Below are 27,858 nucleotides of genomic sequence, written 5' to 3'. Positions count from 1 at the left end.
TTTTAATTATGATGTGTATTGGTGTGGGCCTCTTTGGGTTCATTTTGTTTGAGACTCTGCATTTCCTGGATTTGTGTGTCTTTTTCCTTCACCAGGTTAGGAAAATTTTTAGTCATTATTTATTCCAATAGGTTTTTGATCCTTTGTTCTCACTATCTCCTTCTGGTACGCTTATGATGCAGATGTTGTTATGCTTCATGTTGTCCCCAAAGTCCCTTAAACTATCCTCATTTTAACAAATTTGTTTTTCTTTTTGCTGCTCTGATTGGGTGTTTTTGTGTTACCTTGTCTTCCAAATAGCTGAACTGATTCTCTGCTTTTCCCAGCCTATTTTTTATTCCTTTTAGTGTATTCTTTATTTTATATATTGTATTCTTTATTTTATGTATTGAATTCTTTATTTCTGACTGGTTCCTTTTTATGGTTTCTTTGTTCTTTTTTAAGCTGTTGTAGTTCTCACTAAGTTCCTTGAGCATACTTATAACTATTTTTTTTTAACTCTATCTGATAAATTGCTTGCCTCCATTTCATTTAGCTCTTTTTCTGGAGATTTCTTCTGTTATTTCTTTTGTGGCATGCTTCTTTGTCTCCTCATTTTGGCTGCCTCTTTGTGTTTGTTTCTATGTATTAGGTAGATCTCCTATGTCTTCTAGTCTTGGTAAGATGGTCTTATGTAGTAGGTGTCCTGTGGGACCCAGTGGGCACAGTCTCCTTGATTACCTGAGCTGGGTGCTCCTGGAATGTTCCTTGTGTGGGTTATGTGGAACTCCTGGTGTGATTGAGTCTTGATTGCTATTGGTCCATTTGTGTATGGGGTTGACCACCAGGCTGGTTTATTGTGAGGATCAATGCCAACCACAATTGAGGTACTGCTGTTCAGGTGCTGGCCACATGAAGCAGAATTCACCTCAGCAGAGTCTGGTGCCTACTGAGACCTCCCTTTGGATATTCCACTTGTGCAGCTATTTGGATCCTGCTCTGATGTTGTATGAAGCTGGCCACTGGGTGTGTTGGTTTTGGGGTCTCTTGGGAGGGACTCTGGAATCTTAGCCACTGGCCATGGGAGTGAGGCCAGCCTTTTTCGTGTCTCCACCTTTCTTACCAGTCTTAATGTGGCTTCTTCTGTAAGTCCTTGGTTATAAGACAGAAAACAAATCTGGTCAATGTCAGATGCTGCCTATGACTGGTCCTGGGCAACCTGTTTGGAGCTACAAAGTAATCACAGTTTGTAGCTCCCTCTGCTGATCCCAATTGTGTGTGGGAAGGACCAAGATGTGTAACAAAGCTGGCATTTACCAGCACTGGGCCTGGGGCAGATCAGCTAAAGTCTCAAGGCATCCTGAGATCTGCCTCTGCTTGTCTCCTCCTCCTGGCTGCCTTTGTGGTTGGGTGGGGCCTAGGGAGTCATCAGGTTGAGGCTATTATAGTTTATCATAGTTTATGAGGCCCAAACAGACCAAGGCTTGGCTGTGTGAAGGGAGGGCTCTGGATTGTTTGGGCGTGCAATGGAAAAAGGCCCCTGGTCCTAGAACCATAAAATTCATCTGTCCAAGATTCTGCCATGAGCCCAATCTCAGCAGGGCAAGGCTGCTGGGAGTTGGGAGAATGGGGCTAGTGAATCTTTCACGAGGGGGAGCTGGTCAGGCTTGTGGGAAGAGGGGGGAGTGAGTGGCCCCTGCCCCAGAGCCACACAACTCAGCTCGTCCTGGATTGTGCTCAGATGTTGGCATGGTGGAACCACCAATAGTCAAGATGGCAGGGCCAGCAGATCTCTTGTGAGGGGGAGGCACCAGTTAGATTCATGGGAAAGTGGAAGGAATGGCCCCCATCCCAAAGCCATACCACTCAGTTACTGATACCTCCTGAGTGCCCAGACATCTACGCCCCGGCCCAGACAGCGACTCCTCAGCAGGGTGCAAGCTCCCGAAGAGGGGGTGACAGGGAGCCCAGAGGATAGGGCTATTGCATTCTCCCACCCTGATGCTGAATGGAGGGTAGTGCTCCATGTAAGGAAGATGACATCTGCAGTGAGAGAGAGTGACTCAGAAAACAAGGATCCTGGTGGCTGTCCCTTCAGCTCTCTCTCCAGAGCCACAGATGCCAGTCTCTCCTCATGCAAATCTAGTCTGCTCCACCCTACCTCCACCAAAGCCCAGGTTAATTGGCTGCAAATGAGATTTTGTATGTTGGCCCTTTAAGAGGGCACCTCTAGCTGACTTCTGTCTTTCCCTGGTGGGCAGAATCCCGGCTGATTTTCATGGCTAGATGGTAGGTGGGTGCCTCTTCCCAGCTCTGGTGCTCTGAGCTGGCGAGCCTGGCTTGGGGTTGAGACCCCATGCTCCACAGGGGGAACCTGGTAGCAGCTGAGGTATCCCTCTGGAATCTTAGCCTCTGCCCAGGGGAGTGCGGCCAGCCTTTTTCGTGTCTCCGCCTTTCTTACCAATCTTATGTGGCTCCTCTGTAAGTCCTTGGTTAGAAGACTTCTCTTCAGCTAGTCTTCAGTTGGTTATTTAGGTTGATGGCTCTATATTTTAGTTGTAATTCCAGTTTGGTCCTAGGAGGAGGTGAGTGTAGTTTCTGCCTACTCTGCCACAATCTTGGATCCCAGACTATAGTAGTCCTTTTCAAAATTTAGAAACATATCATGGCTATTTTAAAATGTTAATAAATATAATTTATTTTTAAAAAGGAATGGAGAAAGAACAAAGGGTTGCTTACATATTTTGCCCCTATTAGATCTTTTATAGTGGAATACACTAAGTTAAAGTCATTAAAAATCAAATGACTTGCTGTGGTTTTTAATATTTAATTAAAATTCATTTCTCTTATTGGTGGTGCAATATTAAATCAGACTAGAAACTAACTTGCTAAAATATCCATTGATGATTTTATGGCTGTATAAATTCTAGAGTACATTCCCAGATACAGGAATAGGAGTGTTAGTCAGGATACCCTGTGTAATATTGCAGTAACAAATTTCAGTGGCCTTACAAGTGACTTCTCACACGTCCGTCATACATTCCCATCATGGATCAGCTGCGCTGCTACCTGCACCCTATGAATAAGGCTGGTAGAGTAGCCCATGTCGTGGACACTGTGGGTCTCATGGTAAAAGGTCTCTATGTAGGACATTCCTCGTTTCATGTCTTCTAGGAAGTGACATTATTTTACTTCTGCCCACGTTTAATTGGCCAAAGAAATCAGATAGGATAGGAAACACTAATCCTCTTTCCAGAAGAAGCACTGCCAGTTATAAATATCCCTGGGACAGCAGCATATATGTTCTCCTCAGGGACTGGGATAAACATAGTCCACTACAATAACTAACTTTTTACTTTTATAATATACAGGAAAGATGAAGAATCTGTTTCTCTGACTGGATTTAGTATAACTTTACCTTTTAACACCTGTAGCTTTTATCTCATTTATTAGGAGGGTTGAAAACTGGGAGTCATATGTCTAGTTGGCACTTTTCTCTCTTGCTCTAGAGTTCTTAGTATAAAAAGAAAAAGATTATTTAGTGTGTTTTTCTGTATTTCTTTAAATAAGCTTGAATGTTTTAGACAAGCATGTCAAACTCCCGGCCCGCTGCCTGCATGCGGCCCACAAGGAATATTTTGCTGCCCAGCCAGAATAACAGTATGTAAGAAATATTTTAATAAAAATTTTGTAACTTAATTTTTACAATATCCTGTTGAACATAATTATTAATAACAGACTGCAACGCTCGCTAATGACTGATTACTATAATCATGTTGCATTCATTTCCCTTACGCGCCTTATGCAGGCACACCATTTCTCGCCACTAATACTAGCAGCGAATATTTTAGCAGCCGATTGCCATGTCATTATTGGTGTGCACAACAGGAAATATTTCGCTTTCGGAAAACAAGAAAAATAGGTTTATTTGCGTTACGCTTATTAATTTGTGCAGTTATTCAGTGTCTGGTAAGTTAATGTTCAAGAAAAAATATTAATTTTTATTAAAATGGTCTATTATTTTATGTTAATGATTACTCACTTATTTCAGCCCTTTGTATTCAGCATCTCTATCGAAATAAACCTACGTTTCTATGAAAATTGAAGCTTTTGTTTTTTGCATCTCAAATAAACTTAAATCTTGTTTATTTGGCCCGTATTAGCTGTTGAGTTTGAGATGCTTGTTCTAGAATATGTAGACTGTTAGCCATATTCCATAAAGCATTTTCTAGGCTCCAGAAGCCATATGCCTGACATTTCAAGGAGTCACCACTAGATGGTGATCTCGCTCATTTAGAAGGCTAGAACAACTGTGTTTTTCTTCAGGTGAATGGGTTTGTTACAGAGGTATCAGAAATGTAAATCACTAACTTTATGGGAAGCTTCTTAAAATCAAAATGGCAGTATTTATTGAGTATGTATATATACATGTGTACATACACATTCTCTCTCTCTCTCTCTCTCTCTCTCTCTCACACACACACACACAGTAAAATTGCATTTGAAGTAAAGATATAAAATAATGTGTTTTCTATATTGCTACTTACCAAGAATGTGTGTGTGTGTGTGTGTGTGTGTGTGTGTGTTTTCAACTGTTGCTACCCAAACACAGACAGAAGTTTTCTTAAGCACACTTTCTCAAGAAATTACATTGAGGCTTGGGTTCATCTTTCTGCTCTTTTGTAATACTTTGAATTTGCTAACTGCTTCTGAAACTGTGGTTATTTTAGATGTGAGCCTTCATCTTTATTTAAAAACCCTCTGTATTACTCAACTTCTGTATTACTCAATTTAAGAATATAATTAATATGGTTGAGAAGGATTAAATGCTATATATTTCACTCAGATATCTTAAAAAATAGCTTTCATATTTCAGTTATCATGTAATGGCAAAGCTGGTACTAACCCTTTAAGTTATTTAGAAACTTCATTTAATGGTTACTGCTAGTGGTAACTTTTTTCTCACCTTCTTTCTTCAAAATAATCCAACATAATAATCAATTTGTTATTGGTAAAATGTAAAAAAATTTAAACTATAGACCAATCAATGTGGTTCTTTTTAGAAAAAAACCACTAACTTTAATTGTAATCAACTTTTTTTGCTCCTAAAATATATTCTTTTCATCATATGATTTTTCTGTAACTCAGAGTTTATGGCTGTCATATGATTCAAATACCTTGTAGGAATTCATATAGCTACTAGTAGAAATAAAAATATATGGCTAGGATGCTGCATTTATATGAAGTAAATATTTAATATATACTCTGTTAACAATGTAGAAGTGAATTTGATTTAATACTCTTCAGCATGCTAAGGAAAACTCTGTTACACCCAGGTCTTTTTAAAAATCCTTTTAATCTAATGTATCACTGAATCTTTATACTCAAAGGTGAGATGTTATTAAACCTTCATTAGGGTCCAGTTGAAGATGTAAATGAGCTATTGCAGCATGGCCAGAGTGACCTCTTGTATTTATTCTAACTTGACGGCTATGGTTTGTATATATGATCCCTGAGACAGAGATCAGAGAATGCTGCTCCGCTGCTGGGAATCCTTTGGCAGCTTCCCATGGCTTTCGATGACAATAGTTGGCAAGTAGTTAGCCACAGAGTCCTTCTTTGAACAAAATCTTATACAAAAGCTCATAGAAAACATTAAAGCAGATTCTAGTCAAAAGAATGATGGGGGTTGGGAGTCCACTAACTCAAATGTTCCCTGAAAGATATCTTGATGCAACTCTCTGAGGAGCGCTATAAAAACATCATTTGCAAGACGAAAAGTCTGGTTTTCTGACCATATCTGGCCTATATGTACCTTTCTAGTGTTTTCTCCTGCCCCTCTCAGGAGCGCCTGTCCTTCGGCCTGCCCAGTTTGAACTTCCGTGCACGTGCCATTTTATCTGAGAATGCCCTTCACAGCATGGACTGTGGAGCTGCTTTTTAAACATCTTATCTTTCCAGATCGAAAATCATTTCAACTTTTGCCCCAAAATAAATTGCAATTTTAATTTTTAAAAAAAAAAGAAAAAAAAGAAAATCATTTCAGAAAGGAGCATATTTTTTTGTATTTATTTATTTACATGTCAGGCTGTCTGGTTTTGAACTGGCTGTATATAACCTTGGGCAAGTTACCTGAACTCAGTGCCTCAATTTCCTCACTTGTAAAATGGAAATAATGGTATTACCTCATAGAGTTGTTATGAGGACTAATCGTATTAATGTCTGACCTAGATAAGCATTTAGGAAGTTCTAGTTGTTATTATTATTTATGGCTTTGGCATGGGTAGGCATATGATAAATGTATTTTGAATGAACAAACACAGGAGACTCACATCCTATGTTGAGATTAGGTTTTAGGATCAGTGCATAAGGCCAAAATCTTGTATAGTCAAAAGTATCTTTAGGAATCCCTTTGGAAATCTAACAGAGATAGTGGAACTCATTAGTAGAAAAATGATTAAGCCATTGCATTTTTTTTTTTTGCCTTTTTCAGTCTACCCAATTCAATAAACTGTTTATATTTGCTTTTAGTCTTTTCAAAGGCCTAGGTTGGGCTAAATGAGGGATGCCATATTCTAAACAAATTCAGACCAGCCAGATTTTCTTCCATGTTGGAAGATATTGCCATTTCTTTGGTTGGGCACCAAGGAAGAGGTTGATTTCTTTCAGGGGCCAATGAAAATACATTTTTACGTGGAGATACTCTCACTTTCACCTCCTTGTTGGAGTATTGGCATTCAGTTTCAGAGAAATGTGGGAAGTAAGGGCAACCAGGTGAAACAGCTGGTTTTGTTGTTGCTGTTTGCTTTGTTCCTGTCACCTATTACAGGCTTGCTGTAGATGTTCACGACTGGAAGTTGCACCAGGGCTACTGTATTTGAATTGTTGATTTCTTTCAGTTCCCTCCCCCTGATCTCTTCTCCTTTATCCCTTTCAGAATAAGTATAATGAAATTCTTTTAAGTCAAATACAACTCTACTTTCATATCTTTGATTAACAAATTTCAGTACTAATGATTGATTCTGTTACTATAACACTATAATATAGTTTGTATGGTGTCAGTTCTTTTTTTTTTTTTTTTTTAAATATATTTTTTATTGATTTTTTACAGAGAGGAAGGGAGAGAGATAGAGAGTTAGAAACATCGATGAGAGAGAAACATCGATCAGCCGCCTCCTGCACATCTCCCACTGGGGATGTGCCCGCAACCCAGGTACATGCCCTTGACTGGAATCGAACCCGGGACCCTTCAGTCCGCAGGCTGACGCTCTATCCACTGAGCCAAACCAGTTTCGGCAGGTGTCAGTTCTTTAAGGATGGCATATTTGGATTAAATTAGACACATCTATGGCTTTTTACATAGTAGCTAAGATTTTCTTCATGGGGCAGTTAGCGACAAGTGCTGATATTATAGAGCTTGATATACTGTTATGATAGTGTGGAAGTCTTCTAATAAATATTTGAAAAGTTGAGGTTATAAGAGACAGCTGAAATTCAAGATCTGCAGGGAAAGTTCAGTGCTATTGTTGCAAATGTATAAAGAAAAGAGACAAAGAGAACTCCATTGCTTTTTGAAAGGTTTTTAAAAAAGCATCAGCCCATACAGGCTTGAATTATATAAAATTCTGTACTGCAATAGCTTGCTATAGAATTCAGTCTTACTTTGCAAATATTTTTTTTTTTTTATTTCATTAGTACATTTAATAAATGATGACAGTAATCCCATGTTCATACAGGGAATCTTGAATTGTGCATGCTTTGATTTTTGATGTGGAAATTCTCTTACATCAAAATCCTTATTGGAGTTTATTTTAATATAAGTAGGTAGCAAGCACGAAATACCTTACTGATTTTACCAAGAACTTGATAAATAGATAAGATATTGTTTTCACATTTCAACGAGGATTCCCAGTTAGTGGATTTTATGGGAAATCTGGAGAGCTGGTTACTAATATTGTTGTGGTGCAGGATAAAGAATAAGGGTTTAGATTTAGAAGACCTGGGCTCACATTTTGGCATAAATGCATTTAGTAGTTATATTACCTTGGGAACATTACTTCTGTGATTTTTAGTTTCCCTACAGGTAAAATAGGGAGTGGGCCTAAGCCAGCAGTTGGACATCCCCGAGGGGTCCTAGACTGCGAGAGGGCGCAGGCCAGGCAGAGGGACCCATCCCCACCCCGTTCTCAGTGCACCGGGCCTCTAGTTATCTATATATATATTTTTTCAAATTCTTCTTAGACAGTTGTTTTAGGTAGTTCTCAAATGACTTTAAAGCAGCATTTCATTCTAAATCTATTTCTACAACCTAAATCATAGGTTGACTCATTTAAATTATTGCTAGGGAATTCAGAACTTGTTAGACCTCCACATAGCTAGGATTATTAGCTATGAAGTTTTTGGGTAGCCCGTAGCTGACTTAGGTCCAACAGAAGAATCTGTATGTGTTCCATCCCCATTGTATTTCTTAGGCATTCACTGAGAGAACTTAGAGGTCAGGTGAGAGCTGATTTTATTACAGCAGCAGCATGATGCTTGTCACCTGCTGCTAGTTTCTGTCTCAGAAGGCCTGTAGGACAGTCAGATGCAGTTTGCTTTATACTCTGAGAAAACATTACTGCCTCAATACTGCTTACATGCCATGCGTCACAGTACATCTAGCTACCACCTGCCTTTCTGTACTTTTCTTGGTATTTTCTAGTTGAGAAACCTCTCATGACTCTTTATTATCCTCTTTTCTGTTATTTAGAATGTGTTTTAACTGTTTCTCTCCCACTTTACCTCATTATCATCTAACACTCTTAGCCTACCAGAGTTTTGTAGTAAATATGTGTGGTTTAGAAAAATATAGCATTCAATATATTTTGATCACTTTTATTAGTTTCCTTTTTCTTTCCATTATATTTTACTATTAATCATTTTCACTTAGTTTACTGGGGAGGAATATTGATGGAATATAGGAGAACATTTTCAAAGGAGTATGTGAGAATATGATACCCAAAATCATAAAGCATTAGACAACAAAATCTCACAGCATACTCTGAAATTTGAAAGGTGAATTTTCATTGCTCATCTGCTCCATTGTTTTTGATAATAAAACAATGCTTATAAAAGTAACTTATTTTACCTTTGTTTTTCTTAATTTCCTTTTATCTTTTTCAAGTGTGATAGAAATAGTGATTTTTTAAAAAAATTATATGTTGCCGAACCGGTTTGGCTCAGTGGATAGAGCGTCAGCCTGCGGACTCAAGGGTCCCAGGTTCGATCCCAGTCAAAGGCATGTATCTTGGTTGCGGGCACATCCCTACTGGGGGGTGTGCAGGAGCAGCTGACCGATCTCTCTTCTCTCATTGATGTTTCTAACTCTCTATCCCTCTCCCTTCTTCGCTGTAAAAAATCAATAAAATATATATTTAAAAAATTATATGTTTATATATGTATATGTGTAAATGATGATGTAGAAATAATATGGAAACATAAGTGACCACATATAGGTGGGGATTTAAAGAACATTATGCAATGACACTATACGAGGAAGTATAAGTATTGCATTAATTATATATAGTAAATTTATTTAGCCTCTTATAGTTTATAGGACACTTCCACACCTGTTGTCTTACCAGACATGTGAGTTCTAATTAGGGTTGTCACTCACTTATTCAACCCCCAAAGTGAGTAAGTTATTCAAAGATCTTCAGCTTGCCCTAACTGGTTTGGCTGAGTGGATAGAGTGTCAGCCTGCGGACTCAAGGGTCCGAGGTTCGATTCCGGTCAAGGGCATGTACCTTGGTTGCGGGCACATACCCAGTGGGGAGTGTACGGGAGGTGGCTGATAGATGTTTCTCTCTCATCGATGTTTCTAACTCTCTTTAAAAAAGATATTCAGTTTCGGTTTTCTTCTCCCTTCCTCTCTGTAAAAAAATCAATGAAATATATATTTTTTAAAAAGATCTTCAGTTTCAGTTTATAATGTCACCTACCTTCTTCATAGAATTATTATTAGAAAACAATAAAATATAGTGTCCCTAAGGAAAATAACTTAAAATTTCAGAACTTTTAATTCAAGTTATACATATAAAATATAGACTACAAAGACTGAAATATGTTCCTACATTAATTTTACCATCTGTTACTATTTTATATTTATTATAAATTCTCTAGTTGCTTATCTCCCAAATTTTCAAGTTTTGTTGTAAACCATGTTATTCTTTACTTTTATCCCTAACTTTTTTACCCAATTATAATTTTAACCTTATACTTTCTGTGGCAACCTATATGGTTTGATCTGCCCAGCAGCTACTCAATTCTTGATTAATGTAACTTCTAGTTGTCACATTATAATAGTAGGACTGAAGACAGTGCTATTTCCTTTTCCAACATTAGTTTTACTGTCTTGAGATGTTTTACACACTTTATCACAATTTAGGAACATTAATTCAAAACTTATAGTCAGCAGTAAATTAAAAAAATATATTATAGATGTTTCTTTCCCCCTCACCTAGGAAATGTAGCTTAGTTCTTTATGACAGGTGTGTTGTCTTGCCTTTCATTTTGTATGACTAACTTTTATACCAAATTGAATAAGCCATTAGCTTTTAGTCTGTAGGAATGTGGATCCATAGATATTTCCCATTAGACAAAAGAAAATCTATACCAGCGATATCCCCTGGGGCTCAGTCTTCCTAGCTGGCCTAATGGTCTAAAGCTCTGCTCTGCTGTACCCTTATGAGAAAGAACTATGTTGGATGATTTCCTTAACATCCAGAAATATTACTTGGAGAATTGTGCACAGTTTTCAGATAACTTTAACTTTTGTACTATACTACATGTATTAATCAAACATTCTGATTCAGGGAATCCATGTTTCAAATTTTATATTTTTGAAACTATTGCAAAACACAAATTATTAACTCTGTATATATATCTTGAGTAGTTTTAAATTAGAGTTTGCTGAAATGAGACATACTATATTTAGATAGCCATGCTGTTTTCAGAAATTTTGCTTTATTCAAAAAGGATCTCTCCACTGGTGATGGTTGCACAGCTCTGTGAATATACTAAAACCCACTGAATTGCACCATTGAAATGGGTGAGTTTTGTGGTATGTGAATTATATCTCAATAAAGCTGCTATTTAAACTGATAAGAACAGATACTACACTTGATCTTAGCCAAAAGGCCGAGAAGCGATAAGCTGCTATTTTAAAAAAATTCACTGAACAAATTGTTCTCATAGATACAAACTAATAGAATTTCAAATTGTACTTAAAATTTATTTAAAACATTTTTAGTCTTTTTTTTTATTGCTTAAAGTATTACAAGGGGTATTACATATGTATCCATTTTATCCACCCGCCCTAGACAGTCCCCTAGCCTCCCCTATCACCCAGTGTCTTATGTCCATTGGTTATGCTTATATGCATGCATACAAGTCCTTTAGTTGATCTCTTACCCCCCTACCTCCTGCCCCCCAACCCTCCCCGGCCTTCCTGCTGCAGTTTGACAATCTGTTTGAGGCAGCTCTGCCTCTGTATCTATTATTGTTCAAAAGTTTATAATGGTCTCTATTGTCCATGAATGAGTGAGATCATGTGGTATTTTTCCTTTATTGACTGGCTTATTTCACTTAGCATAATGCTCTCCAGTTCCATCCATGACGTTGCAAATGGTAAGAGTTCCTTCCTTTTTAGAGCAGCATAGTATTCCATCATGTAGATGTACCACAGTTTTCTAATCCATTCATCTACTGATGGGCACTTAGGCTGTTTCCAGATCTTAGCTATGGTGAATTGTGCTGCTATGAACATAGGGGTGCATATATCCTTTCTGATTGGTGTTTCTGGTTTCTTGGGATATATTCCTAGAAGTGGGATCACAGGGTCAAATGGGAGTTCCATTTTCAGTTTTTTAAGGAAACTCCATACTGTCTTCCATAGTGGCTGCACCAGTCTGCATTCCCACCAGCAGTGCACAAGTGTTCCTTTTTCTCCACATCCTCTCCAGCACTTGTCGTTTGTTGATTTGTTGATGATAGCCAGTCTGACAGGTGTGAGATGGTACCTCATTGCTGTTTTGATTTGCATCTCTCGGATGATTAGTGACTTTGAGCATGTTTTCATATGTCTCTTGGCTTTCTGGATGTCCTCTTTTGAAAGGTGTCTATTTAGGTCCTTTGCCCATTTTTTGATTGGATTGTTTATCTTTCTTTTGTTAAGTTGTATGAGTTCCCTATAAATTTTGGAGATTAGGCCCTTATCAGATATGTCATTGGCAAATAAAAACATTTTTAGTCTTAATTAACATTCAAAACGTTAGAAATATGTAATTACCAGTATATGTGACTTAAAAATAGTTTGTGTTCTTGTTCAATAGTAATACATGTTGTTATAGAAAGTTAAGAAACTATAGATAAGACAAAAAGACTTCAAAATGTCTGGGTCTTTTAAAAATATTTAATTATTGATTTAAGAGAGAGAGAGAGAGAGAGAGAGAGAGAGGGAGAGAGAGAGAGAGGGAGACTGAGAAGAGGATGGGGAGAGAGAGAGAAAAAGATTGATTTGTTGTTCCACAACAAATGGAGATGGGATCTGCAACCTTTGTGTGTCAGGACGGCACTAGCCAACTGAGCTACCCAGCCAGGGCAATGTGTGGATCTTTAGACTTTCACCTCTACCATGTATTCTGTCTCTAAGCTTTCTCTACACTTAACTACACTCATGCGCCACGTAGACAACCTTTCAGTCAACAGTGGACTGACTGCATGTGTGATGGTGGTCCCATAAGTTCATAATTGAGCCGAAAAATTTCTATCGCTTAGTGACGTGGTAGCCATCATGATGTTGTAGGGCAACACATGACACGCATGTCTGTGGTGATGCTGGTGTAACGAACCTGCACTGCTGGTCGTATAGAAGTATAGTAATACGATTATATATAGTGCACAATACTTGATAATGATTATAAATGACTGTTACTGGTTTATACACTTTATCACAATTTACTATACCTTACTTTTTTGGTATTTACTATACCATACTTTTAATTGTTATTTTAGAGTGTACGCTTTCTACTTGTAAAAATGTGTGCTGTTAAACAGTATGTTGTGTTACCCTGTCAGCAGCTACACATCTGGTGCTAACCGTGTCTCTTGATGGTGCGCCATTTTCTCTTGTGCTGTATTTGATCTCATGTTGTTTTATAACTTTAGTGTAGACTAAGTGTACAATGTTTATGAAGCCTGCAGTAGTGCACAGTGATGTCCCAGGTCATCACATTCCCTCACCCCTCACTCACCGACTCACCTAGAGCAACTTCCTGTCTTACAAGTTGTATTCATGGTAAGTGCCCTGTATGGGTGTACCATTTTTATACTTTTTATACCCTATTTTTACTGTACTTTTTCTGTGTTTAGATATACAAATACTTACCATCGTGTTACAGTTGTAGTATAGTAACATGCTATTCAGGCCGGGAGCCTCGGAGCCGCAGGCTATATCATACTGCCGAGGTGTGTAGTAGGCTGTACCACCTGGGTGTGTGTAACTGCACTCTCTGATGTTCACACGACAGCAAGATCACCTAATGACACATTTCTCAAAAGGTATCCCTGTCATGAAGCAGTGCCTGACTGTACTTCCTTGTCATCCATACTTTTCCCGCCAACTTTCATTTGTAGTAAGTGGCTTTTCATGGCCATCTTAGGAAAACAACCAGGTGTAAAAATACCTTTTTATAATAAGAGTTTAGTGAGTGCTTTGGCTTTTTCTCCCTGGATCATGTATACATGAAGGGGAGCAACAACATTACTATCTAAAAAGAAATACAATAAATATCTTGCAGAACAGTTTTTGAAATGCAGTCAGTTTGGGATTTTGTTATAAAAATTTACTTTAAAACATTTTGGATTTAAAGTGAAAACTTGGAATCTTGAATAAATAATATTGTGGCATTGGTTTTTATATAGCTGGACTATTCCTTTGTCTTTTAAAAAAAACTCTTGTTATCCTATTTCGCATTCACTTTCTCACAGCTAAAATTGTTCACAACACAGTTTAAAGATAAATGCAGTATCAGGCTTTGAATTCCTTTTTTTTTGGTAAATATTAAGACCTGAGTACAAAATGAGGGCTGTATTGTGGATTAAGTGAAATATCTCAAGGCTGTGCTGTTCTGATAACTGAACCTGAAGTGACCTTTCTCAGACACAATTACAGAGCTGTATGTTTTTCCTTTAATTTCATCAGGGGTTTAATTAGTATACAAATAAAACTTCCCTTATCTTCCTTTCTACCTAATTGGCTTGTCTTCGCTTGTATATGAAGTATGTGAAAGTGGGCTGTAATTAGGGTGACCGTGTTAACCTTTTTTCCTCAAATGTACTGTTGCCTAAAGGCCTCAAGGCCTGAAAACAGTGCTTTGGATTATTGCTTTGCAATCACTATGGCTGTCCCACAGGTTTTCTCATGAGCAGAAGGGCTTTGGGTGCTGCAGGTTCCCACTGCTTAACAGGATCTTCATTCTTCTCCCCACTAAATGTTTATTGATTATCTCGCTGTTCCAGGCTCAGCCTCCAACAACTTAATATCAGGTGACAGTCAGGAGAGTTCTCCAAGTAATTAGAGTTGAGCATTGGGGGAACAATTAGGAGCAGAGTTATTAAACTTGATTTATCCTATTCTCTCCTGAACAGTTTCTTGGATATCAGAACATCACACTTTCACAATCTACCCTGGTTGAGAAATTAGTGGCTAACCTGCTGCTTATCATTGTTGCCTTGCTGCCTAGAGGCACACCCTCTTGGTTTCAGTCATTCAGTTGGAAATATTAGAGTCCATAAAGTTTATCATAGGTTTTAATTAGGTAAATCTAAACAGGAGAAAAGCTGAATTAAAAACTGTACGTATATAGAACAGGCATTATATACGATTTAGGTACATGTGTGTTATACATACATGCACACAAATGTAAATATATTTTTCTTTCTTGAATACTCAGTGTTAGGATTTTAAAAGAACTACTTTGTCATCAAAAACAAGAAAGGTGAGTATTAGAGAAAAGACATTATTGAATCATTTTTATGTCTTGGTGTTTTGCATATATCTCTATGGACCCATTGATGTGACTAGCTTCCATTGTGATGCCCCTCAACTCTTTAAAATGAGAATTCTGTGTGTATTTGATAAAAAGTATAATGATTAAAAACAACTTTTATCTCTTCATTTTCACACTAAGGAAGTATGGTCTCTGTTACTTTGTTTATACCACTTTCTGTTCATTTTCTGTAATTTCAGTCTTGGAATAGGCTCTTCAGCTATGCCTCTGAAAGTGAGCTTTAGGAGAGATTGGCAGCTCCCTGCCATTGTCCCTAAAGAGGAAAATGAAAGAAGATTGAGACATGTAGTAGAAATTTTAATTTTATGAGTTATATCTTCTTTGAAAGGGTATCTAGGATTATTGAAAAATCAAATGTGGTTTTATAATGATTCCGAAGTCATGGGTTCACCCAGATTGGACCAGCGAGCTTCTATTATGTACAAGGTTGGAGACAATATCCTGAATACCCCTCACAAATATACACCTCTAGCATGAGTTACTGAGCAAAAGAATTTGAAAGGATTGGCACAAATCTATTATTTCGGTTGGAAAAAGAATTCAAGCTTTATGTGTAACGGACTGGTGGTGGATCATTAGTTTTATCTTCATACCTGAAAAATGCCATTTTTAAAATCTAAAATATGTCAGAAATACTGGCTTTAAAATGACTCAAATATGGGTTTTATTATTATTATTTTAATGAAGAAATCACATGATGCTTCATTGCCTTTAAATATCTTGACTTTGGCACAAAATAAGTAGGTTTTTCTTATGGCTTTTAAAATTTGTTTCTTGTCTTTTTGAAGTTGGTTTGAATCTGACTATTTCTGTAGTAGGATGGTCTTAAAGATCTGTTATACTAAAGATTTAAAGTAAATTATAATATTTAATAAGTAATCACAGTTTATTATTTTTAATTTTTTGACATATTTGTCTAATAGCAACTTGACTATTTGAAATGTGAAATACTAAATTTAAAAATTCAACATTTTAAAATACCTGATTTGATGGATGATTGCTTTCATTCACTAATATTTAGAGTGAATTCATTGTGTGAGCTCCAGCTTGAGTTTTTTATACTACCTATTGTGAACGCACTAAAAGAATATTATTAGGAGCGTTTCAAACATGAAATTATTGCATTTTGGTTATTCTTTACTGGATATTTGAAGCATAGTTGTGACTGAGCAAAAAGAAAAAAAATTATGTGTATGCAGTCAATTATTCAGCTCATTGTCCAACAAATTTAAATGAAAAACTGTTTGATAAGCTTATATTTTTGAAATTTCACAGGCAAAGGAGTGAGCAAATTTTTAGTGCTAAGAGATACTCTGGCACCTATACTGTTTTACATCCTAGAATTTAAATGAGCTCTAGGAAGTGCTCCTTTAAATTGCGAGTTTCTCATTCTAAAACTTCTAGCCCTAAAGTCAAGATAAAGTTGTATTCTTGCATCTTGAAATTTTTATGCTAAGAGAATATTTCAGATTAAAGCAAGTAGCAAATAGCAATGAGCAGATTTTATACTTCTGCGACTAGTAGAATATTTATGGAATATAAATAATTCCAACTGCAAGTATTACTTATACCTTTCTCTTTTGAAACATGTTGATCACATTGTGTTGCTATTCTGAACATGAGAGTTACTTATAGGAAGTAAGTGAATTGTATTTTGGAGTTCAGTTTGTCCACTGACATGTCTATAGCAACTGTTGTAGATAGATTTGGAAAGACAGTAGTGGTATTTTTAAATACTGGGTTCCCTTTTCTCTTCTAGGTATCATAACCCCCCTTCCTCTCAATCATATGCATACTTTGGGCATATGATAGTTCTGGTTTTAAATAGACTCTAAATTTCATGTGCTTCCCCCCCCCCTTTATTTTTCATCATTAAAAGAAAATGCAACTGGAGGTTTTTATAAGCAGATCTTTTTTAGTAAGAATAAAATGTATTTGCTTTGCAGTATTTTAAAAAATAAAATAGAGAGTTGTGTTTTGTAGCTAAACATTTTTCAAAATCTTATTGGTTCTATCATTTCTAATTAGTAAGTATGTAAAATTTTTGCAGAAAATTTGTTAAGCCTTGATGTGTAATGACCCAAGTCTACTTCTCAGTCAGTCTGTACTCTTCTTTGTTTAATAGCCTATGGCATAAATTGAAGTTAATTATCAGGGCTGACAAGTAACTCTGTTTTCTGTCTGCTTGCAGAGTCTCTCCGAGGCAAAGATGGAGCTGAGAAGAAAAGATCAATCTCTGCGTCAGCTCAATAGACATCTTACCCAGCTGGAGCAGGACAAGCGTCGACTGGAGGAGAACATCCACGATGCCGAGAGTGCCCTCCGCATGGCAGCCAAGTGAGCATTTGGACCTTGGGGAGATCACTTAAAACAGACAAAAGATCAATTCTTACTTTCATGCTCCGGGTTTTAGCCCTGGATAATACAGTGTTAGAAAACAAAAGTACAGCTGTCTCTCTTTGAAATTCACTGATATATCCCCAGAAAAGAAAACTCTTCACTCAACATTCTAAATGTATACTTTATTGAGAAACTTCAGAAAAGTATAAGTGTCTGTGTAACATCTAATGAGGTGTATTTGGGGCTTTGTTGAAGTGTTACATGTTTGAAACCCTGCTTTTATTAATAAGAAATGTAAGTCTCTTTATTTAAAAGTTTTGCGGAGTTTCTTCTATTACATATTCCTATCCCCTTCTTGTCCCACTTATTTCCAAATTTTGCTCTGCATATATTATAATATACTAATATTGCAAGTAATATTTCCATAAAAATGTTAGTATATAATCAACATGTATATCATAGCATCTTTCTAAGTGCACTAAAAACATATTGATCATTGAAAAGTCATTTAATTTTATAGCTGTCTATTCTGATATGTTAAATAGAAAAAATATACAGTTTTCAGAGAGAGAGCAACTAATAAATGTGATGGGAGTGTTTTTCTTTTACCAGGTAATCAAGTTGACATACACCATGAAGTTCAAATTGAACAGTTCCCTTGGGCATTTTTATTTGTTCCCCACATTAAATTACATGGAGTACTTTAAGACAGTCCTTTGTACAACAGCATGGCTTAAAGAAAATCTATTTATGGATTAAAGAAACGTCTAATTTTAATAAAATAAGTGTTTTCTAAATTTGGAATTCTGGATTCCTATACTTACAAAAATGTTTATATTAATTAAACTTTTTTGAGACAAACTCTCATTAAATGCTTATCATGAAATATGAATATAGTCTGTGAACTAAATCATAGTATGGAGAATCTGCAAACTTAAGATATCCACAGCTTTGCCAGTGAGCTTGGGAAATTGCTCATACATAATGAAAAAATCAGTTTACCAAGGCCAAAATGTGGCATGTTTGAAAAATATAAAGCTCTATAACATTGCATTACTGTATTAGGTGTATACAATTGTCATAGAGAAAAATATAAATTTGACTAAATCGGGTTTTTGTTTTCATTGTTCAGTGGTAAGTTTCCTCAGGCCAAATGAGAAGGTGATTTCTAGTGTGCCTTATAGTTCTGAAAATTCTGAGATTAAGGAAAACAAGGTTATAAAACCTTCAGATTCATATTATATCAAAACATTGCTGCTAATTCAAGAATTTTGCTTGTCTGTGAAATTTGAAGAGCTAATACATTGATTGCTTCCGGTTTTCAGTCTATAATTTAACATTACATTTTTGTCTTTAGCATTTTCATCCAAACTTCTTACTTAATTATTAAGGCCAAATTCAATATGTAAATCCAGTAGAAGAAATTAGTAACTTTGCCTAGTTCTAGTCAAGGTCATAGGCAGTTTTTGTGCATTTATTATCGCAAAAAAAGACTACAGAAGGAAAATATTATTTTGCATAGTATGGCCATTTATACTATATCCCTACCACTAATATTTAAATTTTTTTTATTATAAATAAAAAGAGTAAAAGTTTAGCATTTTCAGTACATTTTAATTCATTAAATAACCATGATTTTATTTTTCTTTCCTTTTCACTTCTTTAACTTTGAAGATGCCCTTAAGATTTTTTTCCCTCCTCTAATCTATGACAGGCAATATGATTGAAGATAAGAGTTAAATATGGGGAAAAAAAGGTTTAACTGTGGAGATATACCAGTGAGTGTAGTTAGGTTTTATGCTTTTAGAAGGAGTACAATGATAACTAACCTTTATTTTTCAACAATAGTAACTTATATTAAAAATGTATAACATTTATAGTAAGGTATAGGTTTTACTAACACCTAATCTTTGTTTCTTTCTAGAGACAAAGATTGTGTTGCCAGTCATATGAGAACAGTAGAGAATATGCTTCATAAGGTATTGTAATTTTTCTTAAATATTGTTCAACTTGTATTATGACACAGTTCTCCTAATCATTATTTTTATTAAGTGCAGACCACTTTAATTCATCTTGTACTTTCTTTAAAAATAAGTGAGCAAAAGGTCCTTTCAAATGACTGAAAATTTGTATTATACAGTGCTACATTGTATAACTTTTTCAGAATTCACGTCGTGAACATGATAAAACTATGAAAATAGCGGTTTCCCCAAACTGATATAATTGCACTTGAATTATTTGTGGTCTTTGCTGAATGAACCAGAGGTCATTAAGATTCTTACATGTCTCATAATCATAAAATGTTTGACCACACTGTCTAACCTCTCACCACTCTTAAACCTACTATTCTATACATGTATATATATAGACAGAGACATAATGTATTGTATTTGGCAATACTCATATATCTTAGCTGGGCAGTAATGTTTTCCAAGTTGTAATTTATGTTCTTACAAGAATGTTTTTTAAAGTAGAAATTTAATATATTTAATAATGTTACATTCTTCAATTCAATTACTTCTATATGGTAAATTGACTTTTCATTTGCAATGATGAGCAGCATTATAAAGATACTATGTTATTACTAAAAACAATATATTAACTGGCTGTGTATTTTATTAGCACTTCAAATTCAAAGATGGTGTAGTCACTATTTCACTATTTTAAAAATAGAGAAATGTTATGTATGAGTTTCTGTTATTGTCAAATTGACAATTTGTTGAAAACATAAATACCTAGTACTTTTAAGATATATGGAATTTATGAATGAATCATATTTAGAATAATATTGCCAATCAAATTTATTATATAGTATAATTTAAGGAAATATTTAATAGCAAACTAATATTTAATATATTTTAACATTTTGGAAACATTGGGCCTCCATATTCTTTTATATTGAAAATGACTCACATTATTTCATATCACTAAAGCATTTGGAAAAAACATCTAATATTCTAAAAGCTATTTTTTAAAATAATAGTTGTTTGAAATTATGATTTCCCCCCCTCTAATCTCTCATTTTAAAAAGTTTACACAGTCAGTGTAGTTTAAATATGGTCACAGCAAACTCATGTGCTGGAAATCTGAAATTTAGATTTGTAGGAAAAGAGACATTTTTGGTTAGATATTTTTTGTACCATGGGTAGGAAAAATCAATTATGTCATGTATATATGGCATACCTTTTTGTACGGTTATTGTTACTTTTGACATCCAATTGTTTGTTCTTTTTCCCAGCTAGAAGAAAAATGTGTTGAATAGTATCTATCTTAGGCAATGAATATTAACACCAGAGAAAAACTATCATCAATAATATATATTATATTATATATCAAATATATCATATATATATATATATATATATATTATCCTTTCCTTATGAGAATGGAAAAATATATATTTTAAATATAATAAAGACTGATTGCAACAGGGCAATTGTAATCATACAGTTCTCTCATTATAGTTCATCTTTTGTTTTTTTTTGTATCATATGGAAAGAAAGAAAGATGTCTGCAGCTTTGGACTATAGCCACTGTAGATTTACTTTTTCTTTATGGCTTTTCCCTTAAAATTTAATAATTATTTTGATTTATGTCTTTGGAATTTTCTATTTATATAGTGGTTTTTAGCAGTCCATCGCCTTTACCACTCGGCCACCTCGTCCCTATATAGTGGTTTTTAAATTATCAATTACTTTTAAAGCTTGAAGTAAAAATTTAGGAATGTTTAATTGATTATTGAGCTAATTCTCTTTTATTCAAAGTTTGGGTGAGAATGAATGGATCAGAAGGAAGTGGCCCAGAGGGTTTCTCTGAAAGTCTCAGGTTGGTGCAACATGTTGTTATGCAGACATGCCAAAGTTCAGTTTATTTTTCTGGTCATTTTGGACTGTCTAGTAGTAGCATTTTGCTGTCTTAGAGAAACTAAGAGTAGTACAGAAGGAGGAGTGTTCAGGCTCTTTTTTTAAAAAAAAATATATTTTATTGATTTTTTTACAGAGAGGAAGGGAGAAGGATAGAGAGTTAGAAACATCGATCAGCTGCCTCCTGCACACTCCCTACTGGGGATGTGCCTGCAACCAAGGTACATGCCCTTGACCGGAATCGAACCTGGGACCCTTCAGTCCCCAGGCTGACTCTCTATCCACTGAGCCAAACCGACTAGAGCTGTCCAGGCTCTTTTATGGGACAGTGAAAATGGTTGTGTTTACTTCCAAACTCTTTAGCACAGTTTACCTATTTAAATTTTCTGTTTCTTTTTTTGAGTCAGTTTTGGTAGCTTGCATTTTTTCCAGGAATTGGTCTATTTCATCCAGCTTATCTAGATGAAATAGACAAATTTCATCTGGAAAGTGAACATGCAATTGTTCATTTTTTTTGAATTGTTTTTATTTCTATAAGATCAGTTGTATGTCACCATTTTTAGTCCTGATTTTAGTAACTTATTAATATTTTTTTCTTGGTAAATCTAGTTGAGGTTTGTCAATTTTGTTGACCTTTCAAAGGAACCACATTTGGTTTTCTTTATTTGCTCTATTGGTTTTCTCTTCTCTACTTCCTTTGTCTGTGCTCCAATAATTTATGTCCTTTTTTGTTTGCTTTGGGTTCACTAGTAGCTTACTTTACTTTTTTTACTTTTCTAAGATGGACCCTTAGGTTATTGGTTTGGGAACCTCCCCTCCCCTCCCCTCCCCTCCCCTCCCCTCCCCTCCCCTCCCCTCCCCTCCCCTCCCCCTCCCCTCCCCTCCCCTCCCCTCCCCTCCCCTCCCCTCCTCTCCTCTTCTTTTCCCTTCCCCTCCCCTCCTCTCCCCTCCCCTCCTCTCTTCTTCTTTTCCCTTCCCCTCCCCTCCCTCCCCTCCCCTCCCTTCCCCTCCCCTCCCCTCCCCTCCCCTCCCCTCCCGACCCCTCCCCTTCCCTCCCCTCCTCTCCTCTTCTTTTCCCTTCCCTTACATTTAGCCAGCTAGACTCAGTTTAGATGATCCCACTTTTGTTAGCAATATCCAAAGAAGCACATTCCTTCTTGGCTTCATCAGTGTCACAGAGCTTCTTCACAGTCTGTTTTATTTGATGCTTGTTGGCCTTGACATCCACAGTGAACACAAGTTATTGTTGTCTCCTGTCTTCTTCATGGTTGATTCCATAGTCAAGGGGAACTTGATGATGGCATGGTGGTCAAACTCTTTATTTTGGGGTGGTCTTCCAAGGATATTTGGGCTGCCTTTGGAGCTGCATTGTCTTGGTCCATTGAAGGTGGGTGGCATGGGGATCTTCTCTTTTTTGTGTGTGGCTGTGGACTCATATCAGCACTGCTTTCTTTGCCTTCAAAGCCTTTGCATTGGCTTTGGTTTTGGTTTTTAATGTAGGCATTTACGGCTATAAATTTCCACATGAGCACTATTTTCATTGCATCTATAAGTTTTGCTATGTTTTTTTTCTCTATCTTAAAGTATTTTCTAATGTCCCTGTGATTTCTTCTTTGATCTATTCATTGTTTTAATTTCCAAAATATTTGGGCATTTTTTACATATCTTTTTACTATTGAGTTCTGATGTAATTCTGTATGGTTTGAATAGATACTTTGATTTAAATTCTTTTAAATTTATTAAAGTTTGTTATGTGGTCCAGAAAATGGTCTGTCTTGGTAAATGTTACAGAGCATTTAAAATGAGAATGTGTATTCTGCTGTTGTTGGGTAGAATATGCTGTATATATCTGTTATGTGTGGTTAACTTACAGTATTGTTCAAGTCTTCAAGTTCCTTGGATATCTTTTGTGTAGTTGTTTAATCTGTTATTGAAGTGAGATTTTGAAGTCTGACTATCATTGTTCAACTATTTCTCCCTTCAATTTTGTCAGTTTTTGCTTCATTTATTTTGTGATTCTGTGGTTAAATGCATGTATATATAGAAATTGTTATATCTTCTTGGTGGATTCACCTTTTTATAATTTTATATCTTTCTTTGTCTTTTGTAAACCTTTTTGTCTTAGAGTATATTTTGTATGACACTGCTATAGCCACTGCATCTTTCTTTTGGTTATTATTTGCATGGAATATTTTTTCTATCCCTTTACTTTCAACCCATCTGTATCTAAGATAAGTCTCTTGTAGAGAGCATGCAGTTGAATCATGTTTTTAAATCCATTCTACCAATCACCAACTTTTAATTGGAGAGTTTAATCAAGTGGTAATGAAGGACTTTTACCCTTTCTTATATATGTGCTAGAGGCCTGGTGCACAAAATTCATGCATGGTGGGGTGGGGGTGGGACGGAGGGGAGGTTCCCTCAGTGCAGCCTGCACCCTCTCCAATTTGGGACATCCCTCTCACAATCCAGGACCACTGGTTCCTAACTGCTCACCTGCCTGCCTGCCTTATCGCCCCTAATTGCCCCCCTCCACCCCCCGCCAGCCTGATCACTCCTAACCACCTCTGCCTGCCAGCCTGGTCTCCCCCAACTGCTCCCCCCAGCCCCACTGGCCTGGTTGCCCCCAACTGCTCCACTCCACTGGTCTGGTTGCCTCACAACTGCCCCCCTGCCAGCCTGGTTGTCCCACACAGCCTGCTGTTCAGTCGTTTGGTAGTCCCTCACTAACCCCCCTGCCAGCCTGGTCTCCCCCAACTGCTCCCCCCAGCCCCACTGGCCTGGTTGCCCCCAACTGCTCCACTCCACTGGTCTGGTTGCCTCACAACTGCCCCCCTGCCAGCCTGGTTGTCCCATGCAGCCTGCTGTTCAGTCGTTTGGTAGTCCCTCACTAACCCCCCTGCCAGCCTGGTTGCCCCACCCAGCCTGCTGTTCAGTTGTTGGGTCATCCCTCACTAACCCCCCTGCTGGCCTGGTTGCCCCACACAACCTGCTGTTCAGTTGTTGGGTCATCCCTCACTAACCCCCCTGCCGGCCTTGTTGCCCCAGGCAGCCTGCTGGTCATTACTGTTACTGTGATGGCATCCTGGACAATTTGCATATTCCTCTATTATTAGTATAAATTATATCTATGTTGTTTCACAGTTTCTGCATTAATCTCCTCCCTTTTTTATGTGTGTTAGATAGTACTTTTCTAGTATAATATTTGATATCCTTCTCCTTTATAAAGGGGTAAAAGAGGAGTTACACAACAAAAATACATTAATACTGACTTTTATATTTACCTTTATTTCTTTTTTTTTGTTTTTATTATTATTATTATTATTTTTTATTGCTTAAAGTATTACAAAGGGTATTACATATGTATCCATTTTATCCACCCGCCCTAGACAGTCCCCTAGCCTCCCCTATCACCCAGTGTCTTATGTCCATTGGTTATGCTTATATGCATGCATACAAGTCCTTTAGTTGATCTCTTACCCCCCTACCTCCTGCCCCCCAACCCTCCCCGGCCTTCCCGCTGCAGCTCGACAATCTGTTTGAGGCAGCTCCGCCTCTGTATCTATTATTGTTCAAAAGTTTATAATGGTCTCTATTGTCCACGAATGAGTGAGATCATGTGGTATTTTTCCTTTATTGACTGGCTTATTTCACTTAGCATAATGCTCTCCAGTTCCATCCATGACGTTGCAAATGGTAAGAGTTCCTTCCTTTTTACAGCAGCATAGTATTCCATCGTGTAGATGTACCACAGTTTTCTAATCCATTCATCTACTGATGGGCACTTAGGCTGTTTCCAGATCTTAGCTATGGTGAATTGTGCTGCTATGAACATAGGGGTGCATATATCCTTTCTGATTGGTGTTTCTGGTTTCTTGGGATATATTCCTAGAAGTGGGATCACAGGGTCAAATGGGAGTTCCATTTTCAGTTTTTTAAGGAAACTCCATACTGTCTTCCATAGTGGCTGCACCAGTCTGCATTCCCACCAGCAGTGCACAAGTGTTCCTTTTTCTCCACATCCTCTCCAGCACTTGTCGTTTGTTGATTTGTTGATGATAGCCAGTCTGACAGGTGTGAGATGGTACCTCATTGCTGTTTTGATTTGCATCTCTCGGATGATTAGTGACTTTGAGCATGTTTTCATATGTCTCTTGGCTTTCTGAATGTCCTCTTTTGAAAGGTGTCTATTTAGGTCCTTTGCCCATTTTTTGATTGGATTGTTTATCTTTCTTTTGTTAAGTTGTATGAGTTCCCTATAAATTTTGGAGATTAGGCCCTTATCAGATATGTCATTGGCAAATATGTTTTCCCACACAGTGGGTTTTCTCGTTGTTTTGTTGATGGTTTCTTTTGCTGTGCAGAAGCTTTTTATTTTGATGTAGTCCCATTTGTTCATTTTTTCTTTCGTTTCAAGTGCCCTAGGAGCTGTATCAGTGAAGAAATTGCTTCGGCATATGTCTGAGATTTTCTTGCCTTTGGATTCTTCTAGAATTTTTATGGTATCCTGTCGTACATTTAAGTCCTTTATCCATTTTGAGTTTATTTTTGTGTATGGTGTAAGTTGGTGGTCTAGTTTCATTTTCTTGCATATATCTGTCCAATTTTCCCAACACCATTTATTGAAGAGACTATCTTGGCTCCATTGTATGTTCTTGCCTCCTTTGTCAAATATTAATTGAGCATATTGGTGCGGGCCGATTTCTGGGCTCTCTATTCTATTCCATTGATCTATATGCCTATTCTTGTGCCAGTACCAGGCAGTTTTGAGAACAGTGGCTTTGTAATACAACTTGATATCTGGTATTGAGATCCCACCTACTTTGTTCTTTTTCAGGATTGCTGCAGCTATTCGGGGTCTTTTTTTATTCCAGATGAATTTTTGGAAAGTTCGTTCTAGATCTCTGAAGTATGCTGTTGGTACTTTAATGGGAAGTGCGTTGAATTTATAGATTGTTTTGGGTAGTATGGACATTTTGATGATGTTGATTCTACCAATCCATGAACACGGTATATTCTTCCATCTGTTTATGTCTTCCTCTATGTCTTTTTTCAATGTCCTGTAGTTTTCTGAGTAGAGGTCTTTTACCTCTTTAGTTAAGTTTATTCCTAGGTAGCTTAGTTTTTTCGGTGCAATGGTAAACGGGATTGTTTTTATAATCTCTCTTTCTGAAAGTTCACTATTGGTGTATAGAAATGCCTCAGATTTCTTGGGGTTAATTTTGTATCCTGCTACATTGCCAAATTCATGTATTAAGTCTAGTAGCTTTTTGATGGAATCTCTAGGGTTTTGTATGTATAATATCATGTCGTCTGCAAATAAGGACAGTTTTACTTCCTCTTTTCCAATTTGGATGCCTTTTATTTCTTCTTCTTGCCGAATTGCAATGGCTAACACTTCCAGTACTATGTTGAACAGGAGTGGTGAGAGGGGGCATCCCTGTCTTGTTCCTGTTCTTAGGGGAAATGGTGTTAGTTTTTGTCCGTTGAGTATGATGTTGGCTGTGGGCCTGTCATATATGGCTTTTATTATGTTGAGGTATGATCCTTCTACTCCCACCTTGCTGAGAGTTTTTATCAAAAATGGGTGTTGAATTTTGTCAAATGCTTTTTCTGCATCAATTGATATGACCATGTGGTTTTTTTCTTTCAGTTTGTTTATGTGATGTATCACGTTTATTGATTTGCGGATATTGTACCATCCTTGCATCCCTGGGATAAATCCTACTTGGTCATGGTGTATGATCTTTCTGATGTACTGCTGGATCCGATTTGCTAAGATTTTGTTGAGGATTTTGGCATCTATGTTCATGAGGGATATTGGCCTGTAATTCTCTTTCATTGTGTTGTCTTTATCTGGTTTTGGTATTAGGGTGATGCTGGCTTCATAGAATGAGCTTGGAAGTGTTCCTTCCTCTTGAATTTTTTGTAGTAGTCTGAGGAGGATAGGTTTTAGTTCTTCCTTGAATGTTTGGTAAAACTCCCCTGTGAAGCCGTCTGGTCCTGGGCTTTTGTTTGATGGAAGCTTTTTGATGACTGCTTCAATTTCTTCCATAGTTATTGGCCTGTTGAGATTTTTAGATTCTTCCTGATTGAGTTTTGGAATGCTGTATTTTTCTAGGAATTTGTCCATTTCCTCCAGGTTGTCTAGTTTGTTGGAGTAAAGCTGTCCATAGTATTTTTTAACAATCATTTGTATTTCTGTGGGGTCTGTTGTTATTTCGCCTCTATCGTTTCTGATTTTATTTATTTGGGTCCTCTCTCTCTGCTTCTTGGTGAGTCTGGCTAGAGGTTTATCAATCTTGTTTATCCTTTCAAAGAACCAGCTCTTGGTTTCATTGATTTTCTGTATTGTTTTTTTGGTCTCTATGTCATTTATTTCTGCTCTAATCTTTATTATCTCCTTCCTTCTGCTCACTCTGGGGTTTTCTTGTTGCTCTCTTTCTAATTCTTTGAGTTGTAGAGTTAGATGATTTACTACCATTTTTTCTTGTTTTTTGAGATAGGCCTGTAGAGCTATAAACTTCCCTCTCAGGACTGCTTTCAATGTGTCCCATAGGTTTTGG

General features: G+C 36.8%; 1 protein-coding gene and 1 pseudogene across 2 annotated transcripts in view; one reads left to right on the top strand and one right to left on the bottom strand.

The window, feature by feature from the left end:
• Window positions 1–27,858, top strand: part of CCDC171 (coiled-coil domain containing 171) — a 264,220-nt gene that overhangs the window by 150,498 nt on the left and 85,864 nt on the right. For both annotated transcript variants that reach the window (XM_059656616.1, XM_059656615.1), the window contains 2 exons: window positions 17,281–17,426; window positions 19,354–19,408. In XM_059656616.1, coding sequence (XP_059512599.1) covers window positions 17,281–17,426; window positions 19,354–19,408 — 201 coding nt within the window. The remainder of the gene's footprint in view (window positions 1–17,280; window positions 17,427–19,353; window positions 19,409–27,858) is intronic.
• Window positions 11,064–11,169, bottom strand: LOC132212936 (U2 spliceosomal RNA; annotated as a pseudogene).

This window comes from Myotis daubentonii, chromosome 11 (assembly GCF_963259705.1).
Source record: "Myotis daubentonii chromosome 11, mMyoDau2.1, whole genome shotgun sequence".
NCBI classification, from domain to species: Eukaryota; Metazoa; Chordata; class Mammalia; order Chiroptera; family Vespertilionidae; genus Myotis; species Myotis daubentonii.
Note: the sequence above shows the minus strand (reverse complement) of the source record. Positions and strands in the feature narration are given on the sequence as shown.